Source organism: Plutella xylostella, chromosome 3, assembly GCF_932276165.1.
Source record: "Plutella xylostella chromosome 3, ilPluXylo3.1, whole genome shotgun sequence".
Lineage (NCBI taxonomy): Eukaryota > Metazoa > Arthropoda > Insecta > Lepidoptera > Plutellidae > Plutella > Plutella xylostella.
In genome coordinates, this window is record NC_063983.1 from 7,496,783 (window position 1) to 7,521,306 (window position 24,524).

The 24,524-nt window shown below is 36.5% G+C and overlaps 2 protein-coding genes across 3 annotated transcripts in view; one reads left to right on the forward strand and one right to left on the reverse strand.

The window, feature by feature from the left end:
• The window catches only part of LOC105388118 (synaptotagmin-15), a 115,835-nt gene that overhangs the window by 29,374 nt on the left and 61,937 nt on the right, over window positions 1–24,524 (forward strand). For both annotated transcript variants that reach the window (XM_048624714.1, XM_048624708.1), the window contains exons 4-5: window positions 12,721–12,883; window positions 22,411–22,547. In XM_048624714.1, coding sequence (XP_048480671.1) covers window positions 12,721–12,883; window positions 22,411–22,547 — 300 coding nt within the window. The remainder of the gene's footprint in view (window positions 1–12,720; window positions 12,884–22,410; window positions 22,548–24,524) is intronic.
• On the reverse strand, window positions 375–8,642 carry LOC125489291. Its single transcript, XM_048624723.1, has 3 exons — window positions 7,737–8,642; window positions 6,201–6,230; window positions 375–1,037 (listed from the first exon to the last, which is right to left on the reverse strand). Exon 1 carries the CDS (start codon window positions 8,499–8,501, stop codon window positions 7,740–7,742), a length of 762 nt encoding a protein of 253 aa, XP_048480680.1. The 5' UTR covers window positions 8,502–8,642; the 3' UTR covers window positions 375–1,037; window positions 6,201–6,230; window positions 7,737–7,739.

The window sequence follows — 24,524 nt, forward strand, 5'->3', positions numbered from 1 at the left end:
AGAGAGGGAGTAGCGTTGGGAAAGTGATGGGTGGTACTGAGAGGAAGGATATTCATGTTGCTAGCTTTAACAATAGATTGAAGGCATGAAGATCTAGAATCATTCTTTAAAAGACACGTATTAAAATCACCCATTATTATACTATGTCTATAATTAGGCGTGAAGTCCGCAATGAGATTCTCGAATGATTTAAAAAAATTAACTTTAGACGAGTGGCTATAATACACACCAAGTAAAACCTTGGTGTGAGAAAGAGTCACTTCAATAAAAAGGTGTTCGCCTGCATCAGACGGAGGTGGTTGAGTTGACAAACTCAATATAGAGTAGGGAATATTGGAACGGAGATAAATGGCAACTCCCCCACCCCGTGAACCGGTGCGGTCGTTGCGAAGCAGGTGAAAACCGGGTAATTGGTAAGAAGAGGAAGGGAGACACGGCTTGAGCCATGACTCGGAAATTAAAATAGCATGTAAGTTTTTGTTATCAAAAGAAGCCAGCATGTCCGAGAAATGAGACGGAATACTTTGAGCATTTATATGAACAACGTTGAAGTTTTTAGGGACATCGCGGAACTGACAGTCTAACACCTCGGATAAGGAGGGTAGACTCAAAAAGCTACTACAACTACTGTTTAACTCATCCGATGACGCACATGAATCAAATTCTGCACTATCAGAAACGCAATCAGAACCATTATTGAACATTATAAAATATACCTATACAATATACCCAATAATAATATATATACTATATACACTTAATAATTATATTTAAAAAATTATCTTACTAACAAATTAATTTAAAAACAAATTCCATCTGCCAGCAGTAAAGTTGAGAGCTCGGAAATAAATTAAATCTACAATCATACGCAACACGGCCGTAAAAAAAAAAAAAAAAACTGAGTGAACGAAACAAACAATAATGACAGTTGAGTTGAAAGTAGTCTGTGTGAAAGACATTGACACTGACACATGACATACACAATTTGACAACTATAGAAACAACACTATATAAATAAGCTTTTTAAGGTAGAAATTGGACTTTCTTTTTTGGCGGGAAAGAGAAAGGGCGCCTATTTTAAATTTTATTTTCAAAAATTTAAATTTTATTATAAATATTGTAAATTAAGTGTGAATATTGTGAATAAATGTATATAAAATGGATGGAAATGAAGGGGACCCGAGTAGTGCCAGTGTAAATAAAAAAAAGAGACCTGCGGAGAGTAGCGGCGGCGGTGAGGATGTAGACAATAATTCGTACAGTCCATTTTTAAAACCAAACTATGTAAGACTATATCCAGACAATTCTACAAACGTTGAGTTCAAAGTGTTTGTTGAAAGTGCGGATAAAAAGGACAAATTGGGAAACAAAAGTCCAATATATTTGAATCATATATTCACGACGGACATTAAGGGGGTAATTGGCATTCACCGAGTTAACGCTAACAAAATTGCGGCTGTTTTCAAACAATCCAACAATGCGAATAACTTCATTACCAACGCTACATTCCTGGCTAAACACCAATTAAGGGCCTATATTCCAGCGGCTCAGATTGAGAAAACTGGAATAATTCGGTTTGTACCAACGAACATTTCCAACAAAGAGCTGTACAACAAGCTCTCAAGCACAAGTGAGATCATAGCAATAAGACGATTCACGAAAAAAGTAGGGCAAGAAAGGGTCCCACTGCAAACAGTCAGTTTGACCTTTCTATCAAACTCGCTACCAGACCATGTCCAATATGACCTATTTTCTTATAGGGTATTTGACTACATACCACCACTACAGCAATGTTTTAGGTGCTTTAAGTTCAATCATTCGGCAAAGGTGTGCAATGGCAAGCAGCGCTGCAGCTGCTGTGCTGGTGAGCACCATTACAAAGAATGCAGCACACCGGATGAGGTTCGCTGCTGTAATTGCAGCGGGCCTCATTTGGCTATTTCAAAGTCATGCCCAATTAAATTAAAAAAGATTATGGAAAAAAAGAGCAAAATCACATATGCTAGCGCTGCTGCCAGTAAACAACTAGAACTTGAAGTAAACTTCCCACCTCTACCAGCTGTAAATAAAACTCAAAATGTAAATAGTAATAAGTTTAATAATAAGAATGTAAACAAGTCTGTACAAAATGTATCTAACAATGTAAATAAAAATAAACAAAAAGGTAACGAACCTGTCTCACAAGACTTTTCGCCTAAGGCTGTTGACTTAAAGACGCAGCTAATCAACAATGATGACCTAGTTAACGTCATAGTGAGCACCCTAATACAACTGGGTAATAAGAGTGACGATAATCCTATAACTACGTCATTTATCAAAGAATTATTATTTAAAAACCTAACCTAATATGGATAATAACTTGAACATAACACAACTCAAAATAGCTCAATTTAATATTCAAAGTTTAAATAACAAAAAGCCGTTACTTATAAAATTTCTACAGGAAAAAAATCTTGATATTTGCCTTTTAAATGAAACATGGTTTAAGGAGAACCAACATATTTCTATACCCGGTTACAATCTTCACTTTAAAAATGCAAAAAATGAGCATGGTGGTGTTGCCATCTTAATTCGTCCTTATTTCAAATACAAATTAATTAACACTGTCTTTTATGAAGATATTCAAACAATAGCTATATCAATTTCTACAGGATGTGGAGAACTAACTCTATTATGTGTATATTGTCCACCTACAAGTAGTCATATTAGAATTAATAAATTACATAATTTAATTAGATATCTGCCTAAACCTATTTTAGTATCAGGTGATTTTAATGCTCACCATATTGCTTTTGGGTGCTTATCCACTAAAGGACGAGGACACCAATTATACAATGTTATAGATGAATTGGATCTATGTATCCTTAACGATGGTAATTTTACTACTATTAATTATCCTAATCGAAACCCATCGGCTATAGATGTCGCTTTTACCAGCTCAGCCATTGCACCCTTGTGTGATTGGACTGTTCACGATGACAATATGGGTAGCTACCACTTTCCTGTGATCATTACTATTGCACTTTCAATTGATAGATATCAAATAAATCCTCCAATAGATAAATTTATGTACAGTAAAGCAAACTGGCAAAAATACCACGAACTTTCTAAGTCCTTTTTTACAAATTTTACCATTAATAGTGATAATCCTTTAGAAACTTATGAATATTTTTGTAACAAGTTAAACTCTCTTAAAGAAGAATGCGTTAGGAAATTTACAAAACCTAGCTCATACAAAAGTAAACTACCAGCTCCTTGGTGGAACGATAGATGTGAAAAAAGTGTTATAGACTCTTATGAAGCTTTAAAGTATTATAGAAGTAATCCTACAATAGGAAATTTTGTAAAATATCAAAGATTAAATGCTATTAAAAAAAGAACAATATCAGAAGAAAAGAAAAATGGATGGAGTAGACTATGTAACAGTTTTAACAGAACTACACCGATAAGTAAAATATGGAATTACATTAAAATGTTTAAACATAGAAAAGCTTCCAATAAATCTTATTCAGACGAATTCATTGATGGATTTTTTGATAAGTTAACAGAAACCGGCTTACACATTCATGAATTAAATACCTATTTTGATCTTCATAATTCAGACATTAAATCAAGTTTTCTTATACAAAAATTTACTTTCCATGAATTTGAAAATAGTTTGAACTCGCGAAAGAATACAACACCTGGATTAGATGATTTTCCTTATATTCTTATAAAAAAATTAGATACTTCAGTGCAGAAATTATTTTTAAATATACTTAATAGTCTTTGGGTGAATCAAATAATCCCACAATCTTGGAAGACTCAATGTGTTATTCCTGTTTTAAAACAAGATAAGCCTCCAGAAGATCCAAATTCATATAGACCCATTTCTCTCTCTTCATGTTTAGGTAAAATATTTGAAAATATGATTAAAACTCGTCTTGATTGGTTTGTTGAGTCAAATGGCTTGATTCCCAATGTTCAATATGGCTTCAGAAAAGGTAGAAGTTGTGCTGACAGTTTCGTCTCCCTTATCTCAGATCTGGAAAATGCAAAACATAATAAAGTTAGTGCTGTGTGTGCTTTCCTAGATGTACAAGGTGCATTTGACAATGTCCAACCAAGTATACTTGTAAAAGTGTTATCAGGGCTGGGTATTCCCGGTATCCTATGTAAATGGATTTATAATTTTTTGATTGATAGAGTTTTATATGTAAAGCATAATAATAACTTATATGGGCCAAAAACTGCCTCTAAAGGCACAATGCAAGGTGCAACTTTATCGCCATTGTTGTATAATTTATACACAAGTGAGATATGTAAATATGTAAATAATAAGTTTGTAAATATACTGCAATTTGCGGATGATCTTGTATTATACAGTATGAATGTTAATGTGGATGTAGCAATACATAATTTAAATAGTGCCTTAACACAATTACATAATTATTATAGCGGTAGATTGAAACTTAAAATAAATCCTAATAAAAGTAAAGTAGTAATATTTAGTAAGGACTCCAACAATGATGCAGTTATGTACAATGATGTAGAGATCTCAACAGCTAGCTGTCACAAGTTTTTAGGTGTTATTATAGATAATAAGTTGACATTCAAACAACACATTATGTATATAATTCAAAATGCCCTTAAAGGCTTAAATATTCTTAGATGTTTAGCTGGTGTATCTTGGGGTGCAAACCCAAAGACACTGACCGTACTATATAAAGCTATAGTCAGAAGTCATTTTGATTACAGCTGCTTTGCTTATATGAATAGTACTCATGTAAATAAGTTAGATATTATTCAGAACAGAGCTTTGAGAATTATTTTAGGTGCTATGTGCTCAACTCCTATTCGTGCAATGGAAATTGAAGCCATGGTAATGCCTCTTAATATACGAAGGCTTTTATTAGCTGAAAGATTTTCATTAAAACTTGTATCATCCAATAATCAACAGATAATTAAAAAAATCTTACCTAATTCAATTGTCCATCAAACACCTATGACCTCAGGTGATGATTTGTTATGGAACAGAAGTCCCAATTTGTCTCAGATTCTCCTGGAAATTAAAAGTAAATACTCAAATATATGTATAAGGCCTTTATGGCCAATGTATTTAAATACCTATAGCAATCTTCTATTCAAAATTAAAATAATAGATGTCACAGTGAATAATAATACAGAACTTCTACAATTTCTAGATCTTAATAGAGAATATTATAAACTTTATACTGATGGAAGTAAAACAAGCTGTCATGTGCGTAGTGCTGTATATGATCCACAATTGAACTTTTCTCAGAGCTTTGTTCTCAATAATTACTGTAGCATTTTCACTGCAGAGGCTTTTGCAGTGTTAGAAGCCCTGAAGCGTATAAACTCTGTACATAATTACAAGTGTTTCATAATATTAACAGACTCATTAAGTTTGGTGGAAAGTTTGAGGAACCCAAAATGTCATTTTAAAACTAATTATATTTTATTTTTAATTATAAATAATGTACAAAAATACGAATTGATGGGTATAAACATATTATTTATGTGGATTCCTTCTCATAGAGGGATCACAGGTAATGAAATAGCAGATAGAATAGCCTATGTAGGTATAAACTCTTTAGATGTAAGTACAGTTGTAAATATACCATTTACTGATTGTTATAATAGCATTAGTAATGACATGTACAGTTTATGGAAAGATTTTTGGAAAAAAGACCAAGAAATAAATGGGAAAGGAAAATGGTATGGAAGTATACAAGAAGACTTACCTTCTAAGCCCTGGTATAATGATTTGAAAATAGCCAGTCGAGATTTTATCACAACAATGAATAGACTGAGATTTGGTCACACAAAAGCACCATCGCATTTAAAAAGATTTAACATAATAGAAGATAGCACATGTTTATCATGTCAAAATGCTGTTGGAACGCTAGAACATATGTTTTTTGAATGCCCTACCCACAACATGGAACGTTTAGTTTTTGCAAGTGAAGTGAGTGAATTTATAACAAATGAAGATAGTCCCTCCCGCCGCCTCATTATGCTACTAAAACTAAAAGTGTGTTTTAATGCTATATACTATTATATTAAAAATACCTTCAATAAAATATAGTGAAGAAGTGAAAGTGCAACTGTGCTGTGAAATGTGAAAATAAAGACATGGCTTAAAGGCCCAGTGGCCAAGCCAAAACCCTTAAAAAAAAAAAAAAAAAAAGGTAGAAATTAAACAATAAAAACAAAACTACTCGCTAGCCCTGCTACTAGTGATGTAACGAATATTCGCATTCGCATTCGCATTCGCGAATATTCGCATGTTTTTGGATATTCGCATTCGCATTCGCATTCGCAAGATTTTGTGCGAATATTTTGCGAATATCAGTACTTATTAACAAAAACTATTTGAAAATAATGGTAGGTTAACAAAATCTAAATCCATTCGTCTATAACTTTTTTATTTCTAGTAACCCTCTAAATCACATTTCCAGTCTTACTTTATCATTTGGTATTATTTATTTACTTTGGAAAATGAAACTTTAGATGTCAATAGTTTCATAAGACATAAACACTTTAAGCAAACAAAAAGGGTATTTTGACGGTATACAGGATTATTTGCAAGTAGACCTGATCCTTTCAGGAGGTGACCTGAACATTTCCAGTCGATTGAACCCTATAATGCACAATCCGAAACTTAACCATTTCTAAGATATTTAATATTTAAGTTTTTTTTTAATTGACAAAATGTTATGCTTAAAACCGAAAAAAACTAGCCATATTTCATTTTGTTTAGTTGTTTTGCATACGTGCCACCTTAATAAACTAATTAAAATAATCAAATGTGCATTATTTGACTTAAATTTGACATAATACCTCAAAATAATTAAACATTTTAAAATATATTCAAAACGTAAAAAAAATATTAGTTAAATTAAAAATTTATATCATGTGACATTTTTTTGGGCATTTCAACTTAAAAAAATATCAACTTATAAGCTTTCAAATAAGATATTTCAATATCAAATCGATTTAGGTATCACCAACATATGGCCAAAACAACCAGCACAGGCGGACAAAATTCAACAGGAAAACTAACAAGATTAACCCAATTTAAAGGTAAAAAGTGTGATTGTTTTCAGTCCTGTTGACTTTACTATGGAAACCCCTGTTGAGTTTTCTCCGCATTTTCTGGTTGTTTTGGCCATAATATCTTAGTGATACCTAACTCGATTTGATATTGAAATATCTTATTTAAAAGCTTATAAGCTGATAATGTAAAAAAAACTTAAATATTAAATATCTTAGAAATGGTAAAGTTTCGGATAATGAATTATAGGTTCAATCGACTGAAAATGTCTTCCTCTATTACCTTTTGAAAGGATCAGGTCTTACCAATAATCTTACCAATAATCCTTGTAGTGTCAGAACAAGACAGCCATATATTTAAATACGTTTAAATGTTTCGTGTAAGTCATCCTCAGAAACCGCACACAGTCGCAGTGCGTGGTAACAGTTACGGAGCAAACTAAAGTGTTACTACTTTTAGAAAAAAACTGCGACTTTAGCTAGTCGGATTCTGAATGTGCCTAGAACGTAACGTACCTCGTTCAGTACGAGACTGCCACTAAACCATACAAATGGCTCTAAATTTGAACACAAGCTGAATATTCGCATTCGCATTCGTATTCGCGAATGTCGATATCAGATATTCGCATTCGCATTCGCATTCGCGAATGTCCAAAAACACACATTCGTTACATCACTACCTGCTACTTCTTGGCCGTGCCAGCTCGTTTTGGCCTTGCTATGGAGGCTGCAACAGCCTTTGCATCACGAGTGACTGGTGGAGATGCGGGGACAGGAGCTGCAGTTCTGGTCGCCGGCGGCGTTGCGGGGCACACTTTATCGAGCTCGCACAGTGTAGCAACTCGATGTTGTTTGCCGTCAGGGCTCTGCACAACCACAACTCCATTCCTCGTCCAGCACCTGGAGACGCCGACGCGCTGTCTTGCAGCCATGAAAGCATCATGCCGGGGTTTGGTTAGAAACTCTGACAGGATCATGCCACTGCCCTTCAAACCCGTCTTCCCAAACCAGATCTGGTCCCTGCAGGCTACGTTCTTGAATTTTATAATGATTGTCCTTGGCTTATCACCTCCTGAGCGACCCTTGCGGTGACACCGTGAAATGTCACTGGCGCTAAAAGAAGCAGGCGCCTTTAAGTGGTCACCTATGGCCTTTACGACCACAGCAGATGTGTCCTCATCCTTCTCTTCCTTGACACCATGGAGCAGGAGCATTTTGCGACGGCTATGCATCTCTTGCCGGTCCATTTGTTGTGCCATCAGAGTCACCTGCTGCTGCAGACTCTCTAGAGCCGTCAATATGAAAGTTCTGAATGTGGCAAAGTCAGCTGCGAGTCTTTCTGTGGAAGGCGTCACCTGGGAATTCTGCAAGCCCTCTTGAAACGCTGCCATACTGGTGCTGAAGTGAGTGCTGAGGTCGGCCAATGACTGTTTGAGTGTGTCCATTTTGGTGCAAAGTAAGGTTATGTCAGTCTTTATGTGTCAATTACAAGTATTCTTGAAGATATTGCAGAGAAAATAATAGCTGGCAGGTAGAATTTACTATTCTTTCATATTATTAAATCAATGAAATTATCACTTGGTTTTATTTATTATTATTGTAATTAATTTATAGAGCAATATGTAGAGTCTTTCACAACTACCCGCCAAAAAACTATTTATTATTTACCTGGCTTTTACGCCTAGGTTTCACTTAAAGCTCAGGGTTCACGTTTCGGAATCGTAAGCATAGAACCACATAGATTTTTCACATACGATATAACCTCAAAAACAACGCATCAGCAAAAATTTTGTGCCGTGTTTCAGGGGATAGCCTTTAATGATATAATTGAAGAATGATAATACGGAATGTCGCTTAGAAGGAGTCTACCTACCTTTACTTAACCGATTCAAACCTAATAATAGATCTCTGCAGCACTATAAATGGCTGAGTTATTGTGTATTTTTAAATTATTATTCAATGAAGTTACAGTTAACTCTCGGTACGATGTTAAGTTAGTTGTGAAATTGTTGTTGTTGGACCACTGTTGGCCGTTACAATGAAGTTTAAATTTAATTTCCAGTGCTTTAAAGTTCTATCTGCCCTGCGCCCTGTGTGGGCGGGAAGCAACTTTGGTTGTAAATGTAAATTCTGAAAGCATAATGCAACAATTTCTCCAAAAAAAACTTTGGATGATTTATACTCAGAGATAATAAAATAGTCCACTCAGACTTTTCAACAGATTCATAAATTTTCAAAAGATTCAATTCTTGGATGCAAACAACATGTTTGTGAATCACAATAATAATATGACATTTCTATGTGAAATTAAGAAGTCCAGCGGGGTCACGCTAGCTTCACAACTAGCGAACGAGAGCGATTCATCAATATGGTTATATATACAGGGTGTTGCAAAATTGGTATACTAGGCCGGAACCTACATGTGCAGCATGGTATATCTAAGCCCGAAATTGAAATCAGAATTTGGAAATTCGCGAAAAAAAATAAATATTTTCCATAGTAAAAAGTCACGTGACCAACAAAGTTTATATGGAAAATGAATTTTTTTTTTCGCGAATTTTCAAATTCTGATTTCAGTTTCGGGCTTAGATATACCATGCTGCACATATATTTTTCGGCTTAGTATACCCTTTTTGCAACATCCTGTATAGCCAAGTTAAAAACCCCCGAGATTATTCAACACTAAAAGTCGCGTAACTTTTGAACGGCTAAGCCGATTTTGATCAAATTGCTACATAAGAATAATTGTAGTAACATTACCGGTTCAGCCAAGGAGAGCTACGATACCATAAGCAGATTGTGTATCTGCTTATGGTATCGTAAACACACACACACACACACACACACACACATACACATAACCCAAGTAACATTTTTGGTTTTAGAAAGGTTTTGAAAAGGTTCTAGAACCTTTGTATGGAAATCTACTCGTAAGTCTTAGAAGGCTCAACAACGTTATATTAACCTTATATTAACCTCCTGAGTGCAAAAAGGGCCCACGTTTTAGAACCTTTCTGAGAGCTACAGCAAAACCTAAAGCTCAAACCCAAAACCTTTTGATCTAATTACACAGAACCTAAATATAACCTTCACAACCTTAATTTAACGTTAACATAACCTTGGAAGACAGCTTTTAAGTTCTAAATTAGTCCTGGATGTAACTCTACTATAACTTGAAACATATTTGATGGATATTTGTAATGCCTTTCCAGGACTCTCGGGTTTTAAAATGTTTCTGTGTAAGATAATAATTATAATGGCGCCATTACCTGACACTTTCCAAGATTCAAAATGGCTAACTTGTAAGTGTTGTATTAATAAAAAATACAGTAAGTAGTCAGGCTGAAGTCAGGAAATATGAAAAACTTGTGCGACTAGCACTTTATCGTGATACTTTAGGATAATAGTTCTGCATACGTGACGGGCCTTTTGTAAATAATAGATTTGAAGATATTTTAATTTTAAAAAATATATAAAATTTTATGTTTGGTGTAAAGTTATATTAGAAATAATAGTACTGTCTATATAAAAAACATATATTTGGAATAGTATAGCACACGCTAATGAATTTTCCCCTAATTAATTAAAATGTATTTTTTTGCGAAGTTTTTTTTTTTATTTCTGTGAAAAAATATGGCCGCTGTTAGGAAATTACTATAAAGCATTAAACATATTTTGAGGATGCCTCTAAAGCTTTAACATATCCTTGAAAGACTTAAATCATGCCTTTAGCTCATAGCCAGTGCTTAAAGCTTTTGGTTTTCACCAAGTAGTCCTAATTTGTTTGCCTAGACAACTTTCATCAGCCTAAAGGTTTAAAACAGGTTTTAAAAAATACTTATAAGTGATTTCAACATTCCATAACTTTATGGTTGTATCAAGGTTAAAAATTTTACCTTAAGCTCTCACTTTAGCATAAATGCTAGCTTTTCTAGAACTTTATCAGGAGTCTATGACAACTATAAGATCCTAGAACTAACTCTTGAAATTCAAGTTAAAATAACGTTAATTTATACTCTTATCAGCAGCTCCAAGGTTGTATTAATAAACAATTGGTTTTAGGACTTATTAATCATTCTCAAGTACTCAATATGACCAGATTGCAAAGCATTAACCTTTTCACAACCCTTATAAAACCTAAAGGCATTTCTTACAACCTAAGCTCGAATGAAATGTTACTTGGGAAACCTTGTAACATCCTTCATTTTCCTCGGGGTTAAAAATGGTAAGTTGTAAGCAATGATATAATAAAGTCCGGGCGCTTCGAAACGTAGTATTTTGTTAGGTAGAGGAACGCAGTTGTATAATATGTCCCAGGCAAAAATACCGTAATTGGCTACGTTCAACGGAGAATCAACCTTACTGACCGTTCCTCTTATTATTTCAGCCAGTCTTGCTGAAGCGTAAACATGAATATTTTCATAGCGCAGCTTGGCATTCAGTGGAATAATAATTTATCTCAACTTTTGAATGGATGTACCTACCCAGTTTAGTACTGAAACCAAAAACCATATAAAAATCTGTCTATGAATTTCATTCTATGACACGAAAAGTCTCTCAGCCTATCGCACTACCAATCACTTTCTCGACATCACCAAAGGTTAATTGGTAGCATTAAGTTCGCCTTTGTACAATATTTTTTTATGTGCAATAAAGAATTTATAATAATATTACCTAGTCTTCTCCTGACTCTTCATTCATCATCATCATCAAGAAATCATTCTTACGCCTGTATTCTTTTTAATACAATCTTTTATATCTCTTAAATTATGTCAAAGACAATTAATCTCAAGGAGATTCAAAAAATACACTCACTTATTCCATTAAGTTAAGTCAATTTCTGAGAAATATGAAGACTTGTTTAAGAGAGAGTTAAATTAACTCTGAGGCGGACAAAATAAAAAGGCTTTCATTAAGTTTTTTCATGAAAGCTTCACAATTTCGCCTGTCGCTCAACTACAATGCTCCATTCAAGCTCGCTTATCTGTTATTTTCATACCGTAGCTACAGTTACAACTCGTGATATTATTATGAATTCCAAACGAATACTCTGTCATTCAGTTATTTTAAGACGTAGACAGATAACATAGATATACACTGCCGGGCAATGAAAAAGTTCCACTCACAAAATGGCGACAACAAACGATCCCAATTTTATCAAAGATGTAATTTAAAATTGGAACAAAATATTATCGATTTTAGTTGGTAATATCCTGATGCTCTGAAAATGTACTTCAGTGTTGCAGAAAACGGCATTAAGCTAGCCTTTTCCGTTTAGAAGTAATTTGGTGTTTTTCTCAGTTGAACCTTTTCATTGCCCGTGAGTGTAATATAACGTATGAGCTTTCCTGCTTCGGAGCCGTGGGTTCCAGTTGCTGTTTCGGCAGCAGTCGTAAAGTCTAGTCAGGGGCCTTCGGGCAGCTCGAAAACAGCTGACAGTCGGATTGATCAGACAACCATCAGCATAATCTTGATTTTATTGGTTTCCAACAACCTGCACTGGGCCTGCGTGGTAGACTAGGCCTAACTTCTTCCTTCAATCAAGGAGACTCGTGCCCCAGCAGTAGGACGTGATGGTGATGAATATTATATGTGTATCTAGACGTATAATTATTGTTTCATTTTATTTGGTTGAGAAATTTTAATGACCTATTTCCCCACCAGAAGCGGTGCTAGTGGCGCTAGGTGGCGCAAGCGCAGCCCTAGTCCTACTGCTAGTGATGGCGGGAGTGTTCGTGGCGCGGCGCCGCAAGAACAGCCCCTCCCCCGCGCCCTCGCCCCCCATCCTCGTGTACCCGCCGCATGACGTCACCGCGCCTTGCTATATGTAAGTTTTGAGGCACTTTTTGTGTAATAAATAGTACATATGCTTATTATTTTAATTTCATTTCATTTCATTTATTTATTGCCTTAAATCACATATTATACACTCACGGGCAATGAAAAGGTTCCACTGAGAAAAGCACCAAATTAATTCTAAACGGAAAAGGCAAGCTTACTGCCGTCTTCTGCAACATTGAAGTACATTTAACAAAAACAATGACCGATGTCACTTTAAGACTAGGTCGCAACAGAGACAGGCTGTTCACTGAGCGCTATAACACTACGCTCTTAACTAAGAGTATTGTGTGTATGGGCCCTAAGCTGTACAACAAACTGCCTTACAATATAAGATGTCTTGACATTATTAAATTTAAAAATGAACTGAATTGTATTCTCCAAAAAAAATGTTATTATGCAATTAATGACTACCTAAATGACATTTTATAATTTATTATATAACTAAATGAATGACTATTATTGTATGACTATTTAATTATTATATTGCTATTATTGTGTTATCTCAGTTTGAACTTAATTTATATAAATTTGCATGAATTCTATAATGTAGGTAATCCAAAAAGTTGTACGTACTGTATAGTGCAAAGCATGGAGAACTAATATTTTTGTAACACCATTTTATTTACCCATGTTTACAATAAATGAATTTTTATCTTTATCTTTATCTTATCTTATCAAAGCATCAGAATATTACCAACTAAAATCAGTAATATTTTGTTACCATTTTAAATGAAATCTCTGAAAAAATTGGGGTCCTCTGTTGTCGAAATTTTGTGAGTTGAACTTTTTCATTGCCCGGCAGTATACATATATTGTTACTCAAGCGATAAAACCAGCTTATGTAGTCCCGAAGCGGAGTTAGGCATCCGAGCATAGCTATGACGTTACCGAGTCTTGCTATATGTTAGTTTTAGGGCAATTTTTGTGTCATAAATAGTTCCCCAAGGGATGAAACCAGCTTATGTAGTCCCCAAGCTGAGTATTGTAAGGTATATATTATAATAATTGATATTTAATAAATATGATTTTTCAATGATTGAGTTAGTTAAATGCTAAGAATATTGTTAAATAGCATTTTAATAAATATTTCACTGTATGCCAAGCATAAATATTGTTATAAATTGTTTTGTATAATTCTAGCGGATTTCCGTAATAATTTAAATCAGAAGTAGCTTGATTGTTGTTAATTTGATTAGATAGCTATTTCATTTATTTTGCCGGATTTCCGGAAAATAATTTTAAGCGGAAGTATGATTTTGTTGTTAATCTGATTAAATGTATTTCTTAAATTTATAAAGGATATCCGGTATTTCACACAATTTTATTCAAGCGGAAGTATGATTTAGTTTGACGTTTGTCAACTTGACTCGCATTTAATTATTTAAGCCGGACATCCTCTTATAAGTTGAGTTGCTTTATAAACTAGAAGTAAGACAGCCACACTTCCACTCCGTTGGGAACGCTTGGCGAGATAACTTGGTTAATACAAAGTGAAATACGACTTTATAAGTTGTGTATTATTTATACACCCTGACCCACCCCCAATAGGTCAGAAGTGCGACGGACAAGATTAAATAAAATTATCTTAACACGCTCACAGCCCGGAAAAACGTAAGTAGACCTTTCTTTTATAATATTTCTCATTAATTTTTATTATTTTAGTCCGAAATAAGTGTAAAAAGGTTCAGTTTTTTTTTTTCTTCTCATTTTTGTTTCCCCCATTCTTTTATTCGAAAATTGGAGAAAAACAGACTAATCTAAACAGAATTATAGCTAATAGGAAGTCCTAACTTACTGGCTTTGGTAGTCACGACCACAAGTCACGACGCTACTGCCGCATGATTTTATTATGCAGCCTACATTTTATATAGTGTGTTTGTTTCCTTTTGCAAATTCTAAGCTTTATGGAAGTTTCAGACTGCATTATCATGGATGAAAATGATGAGATAACCCTTGGTCAAGGGTGTGGTCACAGGATAACCCGAGGTAAAGGGTTGAGTGACGGAAATGATGGCGCATCTAGTCGAGGGGAAGGACTGGTGCAGGATGAAGGAGAGTCCAGGATAGAGGCTCGTGACCGTGACATTAGTCCGGTACTTTCGACTCGATGTGTGCCTAGATCTAGGCCTAGAGCAGTAGCAAATATAAGGATGATTGATGAAGGAACGGACAGACATCGCAGAACCCTTGAAAACAATGGAAAGGAACAGATGCCAAGGAGTGACGTGGTCATGCAAACTGAATCTCGGAGGAAGAGGAGACGCAGCCGTTCTCCATCAAAGAGGAGACGCAGCCGTTCGTCTTCGAAGAGGAGACGCAGCCGTTCGTCTTCGAAGAGGAGACGCAGCCGTTCGTCTTCGAAGAGGAGACGCAGCCGTTCGTCATCGTCTACCGATGACTCATTGCCAGCCAAGAGAAGAAGATCAAAGGTACGTCGTACGGAAACATCTGAAACGTCTGAGATGTTAGATAAATTTTTAAGTATATTAGACCGATTCAAAGGTTCTGACAAACCCAAACTGGCTTTTGGCTCTAATAATGTAATACCAGAATTTGATCCCATGTCTAAAGAGCAAAGCATGCTAACGTGGTTAACTAAAGTAGAAGAGTGTGCCCAGATATATGGTTGGGATGACAAAGAGATAATTCATTATTCATTACCTAAATTGACTGGAGTCGCAAAGACATGGTATCAAGGTCTGCCTACTTTAATGTTTACATGGTCAGAATGGAAAAAAAAGTTGATTGAATCTTTTCCTTGCCGTGAGGACTATGCAGAACTTTTGACGGAGATGTTGGCCAAGAGAGTAAAATATGGGGAATCTCTGGAGCACTATTATTATGCAAAAACAAATCTGCTCAATCGCTGTAAAATATCAGGGAGACAAGCTGTAGATTGCCTTTTGTATGGGACTGAAGACCGCGCCGTAAAAGTTGGCGCTCAGGCAGCACAGTTTAGTGAGCCTGAGCAAGTTCTCAAATATTTTAGGACAGTGAAAGTTGGTCCCAACCGTGAGCCTGGTACTGAAAAACTCAACGAACGTAGGTTCTTATCCACCAAGCCGAATGCGACTAGACCCAATGGCGTCAACAACAGTATACGCTGTTTTAATTGTGGCGAGGTTGGACACCCTAGTTTTAGGTGTAATAAAACTCTAATCAAATGTACTAATTGCGAGAAACTAGGGCATCGGGCAGCCGATTGCTACAGGAATATAAATAAATCTAATAACGAACAAAATAAATCTCAGATTCAGGGTACAGAAAAAAATGAAAAACAAGTTTCTGAAGTAACCACTGATAATGCCCCTGATGCTAATTCTAAATACATATTTACAATTAAAGTAAATGACTTACCTGTCACTTGTCATGTGGATTTAGGAAGTCAGTGTTCATTGATTAGGGCAAGTAACGCTAAGTCTATGGGCTTAAAAATTGCTTGTAGGGATAATTTACCTGTACTGCGCGGAATTGGAGCTAACCTAGTGCACCCGCTTGGTTTATCAGTAGCTATGGTAGAAGTTCAGGGCTTAAAGGAAATTATTGATATGTACGTAGTAGAGGACTATGTATTGACTCACCCAGTCTTACTAGGTCACACTTTTACGGAAAGACCTGATATCCTAATCACAAAGACCCCAAATGAAATAATATTTCAAAGGATGAATCAAATTAAAGTTCCTCTTAAAGCTGCTAAAACCATCACTATTCCAAGTAACACATTACGAGCAGTTGAAGTATCCACAGATATACAAGGAACCTATTGCGCTTGCGTCCATGGCTCCATGAGAGGGTGTAGCGGTGCGGAATATTATTTACTGCCAGGGATATACAACATTGGGAACGGACGCGGGGTGCTTTTGATTTACAATGTCTCACCTAAATCCATTAGCGTTGAAGAAGGCACTTTACTAACGCGAGCTTTGCAGAAACACAACGTCTTACCTGAAAGCACTCTAAGTTCCTGCAGCGTAGTATTTGATGATTCCAAGATTACAGATGAGATACACTGCAACGTTAAACTATCAAAGGATGAAAATACTGAGCTACGATCATTATTATCAAAATACTCTGATTGCTTTAGTAGTGGTCTCAAGGATCTTGGTTTCACAAACGTCACCGAGATGGTAATAGAATTGCAGGACTCCGAACCAGTCGTTTACCGCCCATACCGCATGTCACATGCTGAAAGATCTCTGGTAAGGGATATGGTCAAAGAGATGGTGGATGGCGGCATCATCAGAGAGTCTTCATCTCCATACGCAAGTCCTATAGTTTTGGTCCAAAAGAAAACAGGTGAGAAACGGTTATGTATAGATTACCGTGCATTGAACAGGAAGACCAAAAAGGAACACTACCCTCTACCTAGAGTTGAAGACCAGCTGGATCTACTTGCAGGTAACACTCTGTTCACCTCACTAGACTTAGCATCTGGCTACTACCAGATCCCTATCGCTGAAGACAGTCGTGATTTTACTGCTTTTGTCACACCAGACGGGCAGTACGCATTCAATCGCATGCCCATTGGCCTTGTAAACGCTCCATCAGTTTTCCAGCGAACCATCAACAAAATACTTAATGATGCAAAGGTTAAGTATGCTCTTGTATATATGGATGATGTGCTGATACCATCAAAAGACTTTTCTGAGGGGATGCAACGACTTGAAGAAGTTTTGCAGCTTCTCAGAAATGGAGGACTGACACTAAAGCTGAGTAAGTGTAATTTCTTCTTAGAATCTATAGATTTTCTGGGATTTGAGGTAAGCTCTAACGGAATCCGTCCAGGTAGCCGAAAAACTGATGCTGTATCCAAATTCCCAACACCCAGAAACCAGCACGAACTACGTCAGTTCTTGGGTCTGTCGGGATTCTTCAGACGTTTTATCAAAGGGTATGCTACAATTACTTCCCCACTGACAGATCTCCTCAAGAAAGACAAGACGTGGGCTTGGGGCACGGTTCAGGACGAAGCTTTTGCAAGAGTGAAGGAGATGCTTGTCGATAGACCTGTTCTAGCTCTGTATGATCCGAAAGCCGATACAGAACTGCACACAGACGCCAGTAAGGTAGGTTTAGCCGGTATACTTATGCAGCGCAACAGTGATGGTGTCATGCAGCCAGTATCCTACTTTAGTCGGAAGACTACTATCGACGAAGGTAAAATGCATTCTTACGAATTGGAAACCTTAGCAGTGATCGCTTCACTAAACCGGTTCAGAGTTTATCTTGTAGGAATCGTATTTAAAATCTTGACAGATTGCAATGCTCTGAGGTCTACCCTTACCAAACGAGATCTAATCCCCCGCATCGCTCGCTGGTGGGTCCAGTTGCAAGAATATGATTGCACGATCGAGTATCGACCGGGTGTACGGATGTCCCATGCTGACGCATTGAGCAGAAACCCAATCGACGACCAATCAAGTGAGTCGCATGTGTTAGACATCTTGCCGGTGCAACAGTTAGATCAGACTAATCGAGACTGGATTGCGACGGTCCAAAGTGCCGACGATGAAGTAAAAAAGGTAAGAGACATTTTGTCTGATCCCAGCACTGGTCAGGCTATAGATGTACACAAAAATTATAAACTTAAAAATGGCTGTGTGTATCGAGTGGTTGGGGACTCCATTAAGTGGTTGGTACCAAAAGGAGTACGTTGGCAGATTTTAAAGAAGAACCATGATGACGTAGGTCATTACGGATTCGAAAAGACGCTGCAACGTATCCAGGAACATTATTGGTTCCCCAAAATGCGGCGCTTTATAAAAAAGTATGTTTCCTCTTGTCTAGAGTGTGCCCACCACAAAACACCGGGAGGGAAACGCGAAGGAGAGCTTCATCCCATCGAGAAGGTAAGCATTCCCTTTCATACAGTTCATGCAGACCACCTGGGACCTTTTGTGAAAAGCAAAAAAGGGAACTGTTACCTTCTGGTCCTAGTCGATGGCTTCACAAAGTTTGTAAATATAAATCCAGTAAAAAACACCAAGTCAGTCACAACAGTGCGAGTCTTGAAAGAACATGTGAGTTATTTTGGCGTGCCAACTCGACTCATCACAGACAAGGGTTCCAGCTTCACAAGTAAGGTATTCAAAGATTTTATTACCTCATCTGGCATTAAACATATCGTAAATGCAGTTGCCACTCCTAGAGCCAATGGGCAAGTCGAGAGGTTCAATAGGACTATCCTGGATGCACTCTCAGCATCAGGCCATGGCGGTGACGACAAATCTTGGGACGATCACATACCCGATATACAGGTCGGTATTAATACTACCAAGCACAAAACCACACAAAAATCCCCGTCGGAATTACTTTTTGGGTTTAACATAACCAGCAGGACGGAAGGGATATTAAATACGGTAATAAATGATACCCTCAATCAAACTCCCGTAGATGAGTTGCAGGACTTGAGAGATGAAGCTAGCGCAAAAATTTGTGAGCAACAAAACAAAGATAGGCTAAACTTTAACAAAAAACGAAAACCCGCGAGACAATATAAAGAAGGAGATCTGGTACGCGTAGAAAGACAGGTCCCACATGATGGAAAATCCCAAAAACTCGTTGTAAAATATCAAGGACCTTATCGCATAATGAAAGTGCTCCCTAACGATAGATTCTTGGTTGAGGATATCCCGCTCACACGTAAAAATACAAGGTATGAGGCAATTGTCTCGATTGATAAAATACATCCTTGGCTTAACTTCTCCAGAGATTATGAATCTGATGAACCCAGCACAGTTTCTAGCGAAAGCGAATAGCCGCAGTGTTTGTTATGTGCTATTCATAGATAAATGTATAGTGTGTATAATTTTTGCTGTGCATAAAATGTAAAGCATGTTAAGAATAAGAGAACATATTAGTATGTAAAATATAATTTTTGTTTAAAGTAATCTTAATTAATAGTATTATTACTTATATTTGTTGTTTAAATCCTTAGTCTTTTGATTTAAAATTAAAAATATTATAGGAACATATTTAAAAATAATATTTTATTATAATGTTTGAAAGTTTTCCCTATATTGTCCTAAGATGGGTTAAAATTGTCACTTAATTTTCTTTCTTAAATATTAAAGCGAAGGGACTCGCTCTTTACTAGGATGGCCGAGCTGTAAGGTATATATTATAATAATTGATATTTAATAAATATGATTTTTCAATGATTGAGTTAGTTAAATGCTAAGAATATTGTTAAATAGCATTTTAATAAATATTTCACTGTATGCCAAGCATAAATATTGTTATAAATTGTTTTGTATAATTCTAGCGGATTTCCGTAATAATTTAAATCAGAAGTAGCTTGATTGTTGTTAATTTGATTAGATAGCTATTTCATTTATTTTGCCGGATTTCCGGAAAATAATTTTAAGCGGAAGTATGATTTTGTTGTTAATCTGATTAAATGTATTTCTTAAATTTATAAAGGATATCCGGTATTTCACACAATTTTATTCAAGCGGAAGTATGATTTAGTTTGACGTTTGTCAACTTGACTCGCATTTAATTATTTAAGCCGGACATCCTCTTATAAGTTGAGTTGCTTTATAAACTAGAAGTAAGACAGCCACACTTCCACTCCGTTGGGAACGCTTGGCGAGATAACTTGGTTAATACAAAGTGAAATACGACTTTATAAGTTGTGTATTATTTATACACCCTGACCCACCCCCAATAGGATGGCACCTGAGCGTAGCGAGGGTCCTTATAGGCCGTGTACTCGCTACATGACGTCACCGCGCCTTGCTATATGTAAGTTTTAGGGCACTTTTGTGGTCAGTGAAATGACTGTGGGACAGTTTGAGATATGACTATAAACGAAAAGGTAAAAAGATTTCATATCCACCGACCGAACCCCAAATCCGGGAGGTAGTAAGGTAATATTTCAGTATAAGTAGTTTCAGTTTATCAGAAATCAGAATAGCTTATATGATATCTGTCTTCGGCCAAGATAAGTAATTATCTAAGGTCATCAGTCCGGATGGAAAGTTTGAAAATATTTGCTTCAACTACAAAAAAACTAATGGTCACGTAGAATTTTTACTATGAAAAGAATATTTTATTTACTCATTTTCAAAAACATGTAGAAAATACTGAAATCAAATACCTACAAAATGAGGTTTTTTTTTTTTGACGTAGCAGGTTTGCGTACCTACGTAACGGAATAAAATAACTTTTGAAAGTAGGTATACGCATTCTCGTTTTCCTCAAGTTAATTGATTGGGAAATAAATTATACGAAGGTAGGTTTACTCTGCCCCGGTTTCTATACGAGCGCGGCTAACGTGGGAAGATTATTTTCAATTTAATTGCTTAAAAGGTAGCTGAATGAATATATTAGTATACATTAATATATATTAATATACATTATACATATATTAATATACATGACATGAGGCATATATAAGTTTTAAAGTGTACAAAAGGTCTCCCTATTCTATTCACAAAAAAAAACTTTGCATTAGGTACAAAGAGCTCATTATTTTAAATCATTATCCTAACACCTACTCCATCGCGCAATCATCGCAAGTTCAAGCGTTTTTTAGTTGCACAAATCCGATCCCATTTTCAGTCGTACGAACATTTTATTCAACTTCTCTCCTCATCCTATTCAGTAAATAATGCTGTACCATAATTTTAATGGAAAGAACACTTTAGGGAGAAGACAGCCCTTTAGAGTTTGCCACTTCCTTACAAATAAACAAGCTGAAATGAAGATTTGTGGTGTTCAAGGAAATATGATTATTTACCTGGCTCATGCAATTTGCCCGGCTTTATAAAGCAGAAATTGCGAGCGCGTATTATTACTCTTTGTTTATTGCTTGAATCGTGAATATCGTGATTTTCACCCTTTGCCATTTAAATGGTAACAAAACGGATTACACTAGAATTATGAATAAATTGAGTTCTTTATTCATAGTTCATAGGTCTCACTTAGCATTTCAAGCTACGGCAGTTAATATGATAATCGTTTGGGAAATACCACACTATTTTCCATGCACATGTAAGAATAGTGGTATAGCTTAGTTAAAATATTCGCTCCTCACTATTTAGGTAAGAGTTAGAATTGAACCGAGCCATCATGAATTGAATGAGATCATTTTGGCATAATACCAATGAGGTCGCTCGATATTAATCTTCTAGTGTTGGGTACCCATATAGTCTATATAGGTACACAAAAAAGGACTTAGGTATGTCACCGTGGTGAGAGAGATTATGCGGTCCGATAAGACTACCTAGTCGCTAACTCCCCAGGGTTCACTAGACGTAAAGTATGAGGAAAATAAACCTGAACCCTCTCAGAGTGACACTGCTTCTTAATAAGAGTTGATCCCACATTTCCACAATAATTAAAACTCCCTACAATGTTATGTAGTTACTCAATTATACAATACTCTTTATTTGCACCAAAATAAATAATACAAAAAACTACTTTTAGTAACAGTACAAAAATGCGGCCTTATTTCTTAAACCAATCTCTACCATACAACCTTTTATTCAATTATTTTTCATTCTCCAGGACGAAAGAGGTGAACTTCTCTCTGCCGGCACTCCGCTCCACGTCCATGGGCGAGCTGCGTGACGTCATCAGCGTCAGCAGCCTGGGCAGCGAGTCGCTCGCGCCGGCGCCTTCGCAATACCGCTCCAACTCTTTCAGTGAGTTTTTTTTTTCTTTACCACGGTTTATTTAAGGTTCTATTTCGTGCGGTGTACTGTGGCGAGCGGCCGTTGCACAAGTTATTTCAGTGAGTTATGAATTTTACTACAATTTAATTGCATTAAGTTGCAATTTCGAGAATCACGGCTGCGCTGTAAGTGGCAAGCGGAAGTTGCAACGATTTGCGACGGTTGCATGGTTTACAAAAGATAAATTGGTTATAATCGTAGCTTGAGTATAGAACACAGCGCTGTTGTCATCAGCGTCAGCAGCCTGGGCAGCGGCAGCGAGTCGCTCGCGCCGGCGCCCGCGCCGTACCGCTCCAACTCTTTCAGTGAGCTTTGTATTTTACTATGACCGCACCTTAAGTAAGTCACTTAAGGTGCAAGGTTATACCACTATTTACTTAAGATACAATTTCGTGCATATGGCGGCGGCATACTATGGCAAGCGGCCAATTCAACGATTGAAAACAGTTAAATAAGGGTGAGGCCAGAAGAGCGTAATTGTGTGAGTTGTGAGTCCAGTATTCTGATGCGCGCGGAAGAGGAGAGCAAGTAATTTCCCTGCCCAGTCCGCGCGCATCAGAATACGGTACTCACAACTCACACAATTACGTTCGTCAGGCCTCACCCAAGTTTCAATTTTCGCGGCTGCGGCTGCTGTGTAATGTGGTCGTGGCAACAACTCTTTCAGTGAGTATAATATAATATTATTTATTAGGGAAATCTCACACACGGCCATCAGACACGAAACTAGACAGAGTCTGTATACTTAACAGGTAATCAGGTATCAGGTAATATACATATACATAGATAGATACATACATAATATTATATGTATACATATTAACACCGAAGATCCGAGTGCAAATATCTATTACGAGTAATTTGGTATATCCTTGCTGCAGAGTAGTAGGATTGTATGTCTTTATTTTAACATGAAACTACTGACTTTACTGCGAGATGCTTTCATCCCTTCTAGGGACTAATCCCTAGGGAAGGCCTCTGGACCGGATGTCAAGGATAAGGTCAGAAAGAAGGCGCACTGCGTCTATGTAGCTATTTACAATAATGTTATTAATTTATAAAATAGAAAATTCCAGAATATATAGTAAATCTATATCTACAGATAGACAGGACTGTAAGCCAAAAAAGGGTGTAACTTAGGGGGTCATTCTGAACCACTTATATACTATGATTTTGCCAAATTTAACTTATGTAAGTACACTCTACACACGTATTGGTAGGTAATAAGGCTAGTAAGAAGTTCGTTCTACAAATCTAGGTAATTGAATTAGAAAATAAAACCATTCCATCCAATCTAGAACGCATCTCCAATAAAGCTGGACGTGTATTGATTTAATCGCATCGAGAAAGCTTCTTTGCTATAAAAATAACCACAAGACTGCAAATATTATGATGTCAGGAATATTCTTTTGATATCCCTATGTAAGAAGGGATATTCATATTCGTAAACAAGTAAATGTACGTAAAGGTATATATGGAGGTTTCAAATTAGCGTATTTTCGGCGTGTTGACGATCGAATCAGCTGTACACGCGCTCCAAGCTTCTAACACTGAAAGCGCGTAAATGGGCCTATTTCGGCGTGTTGGTGCATATTTGGGCTTCCAAACACGAGCTTTGAGGCATTAAAAATAGGCTAGTCGGAAAACCGCTCTACAATCCTGTAATGTACGGTACAAGTGAAACGCAAGACGGCCAATTAGGAACTGGTTTATTGGGCAGTATCAATGTGTACTTATAACTATGCATATGTCGCAGGCATCTGGTTTAATCTCCTGTTTGATTGAACCGCTAGCCCGTTCATTGGATGACGCTGCTTAGTTGTATGACTAGGCCGAACGTTGATTGCACAAGCGTCACAAAACGTCCAACTAGTTAGCTGACTTAAAATCAGTCAGGTGGTTAACAAAACAAATATGGCGTCTAACAGCTAACAGCTGACACAAAAA

What these genes read in the sequence shown, in the direction of transcription:
- LOC125489291 (XM_048624723.1), bottom strand. Translation starts at nt 8,501, where the DNA reads ATGGACACACTCAAACAGTCATTGGCCGACCTCAGCACTCACTTCAGC.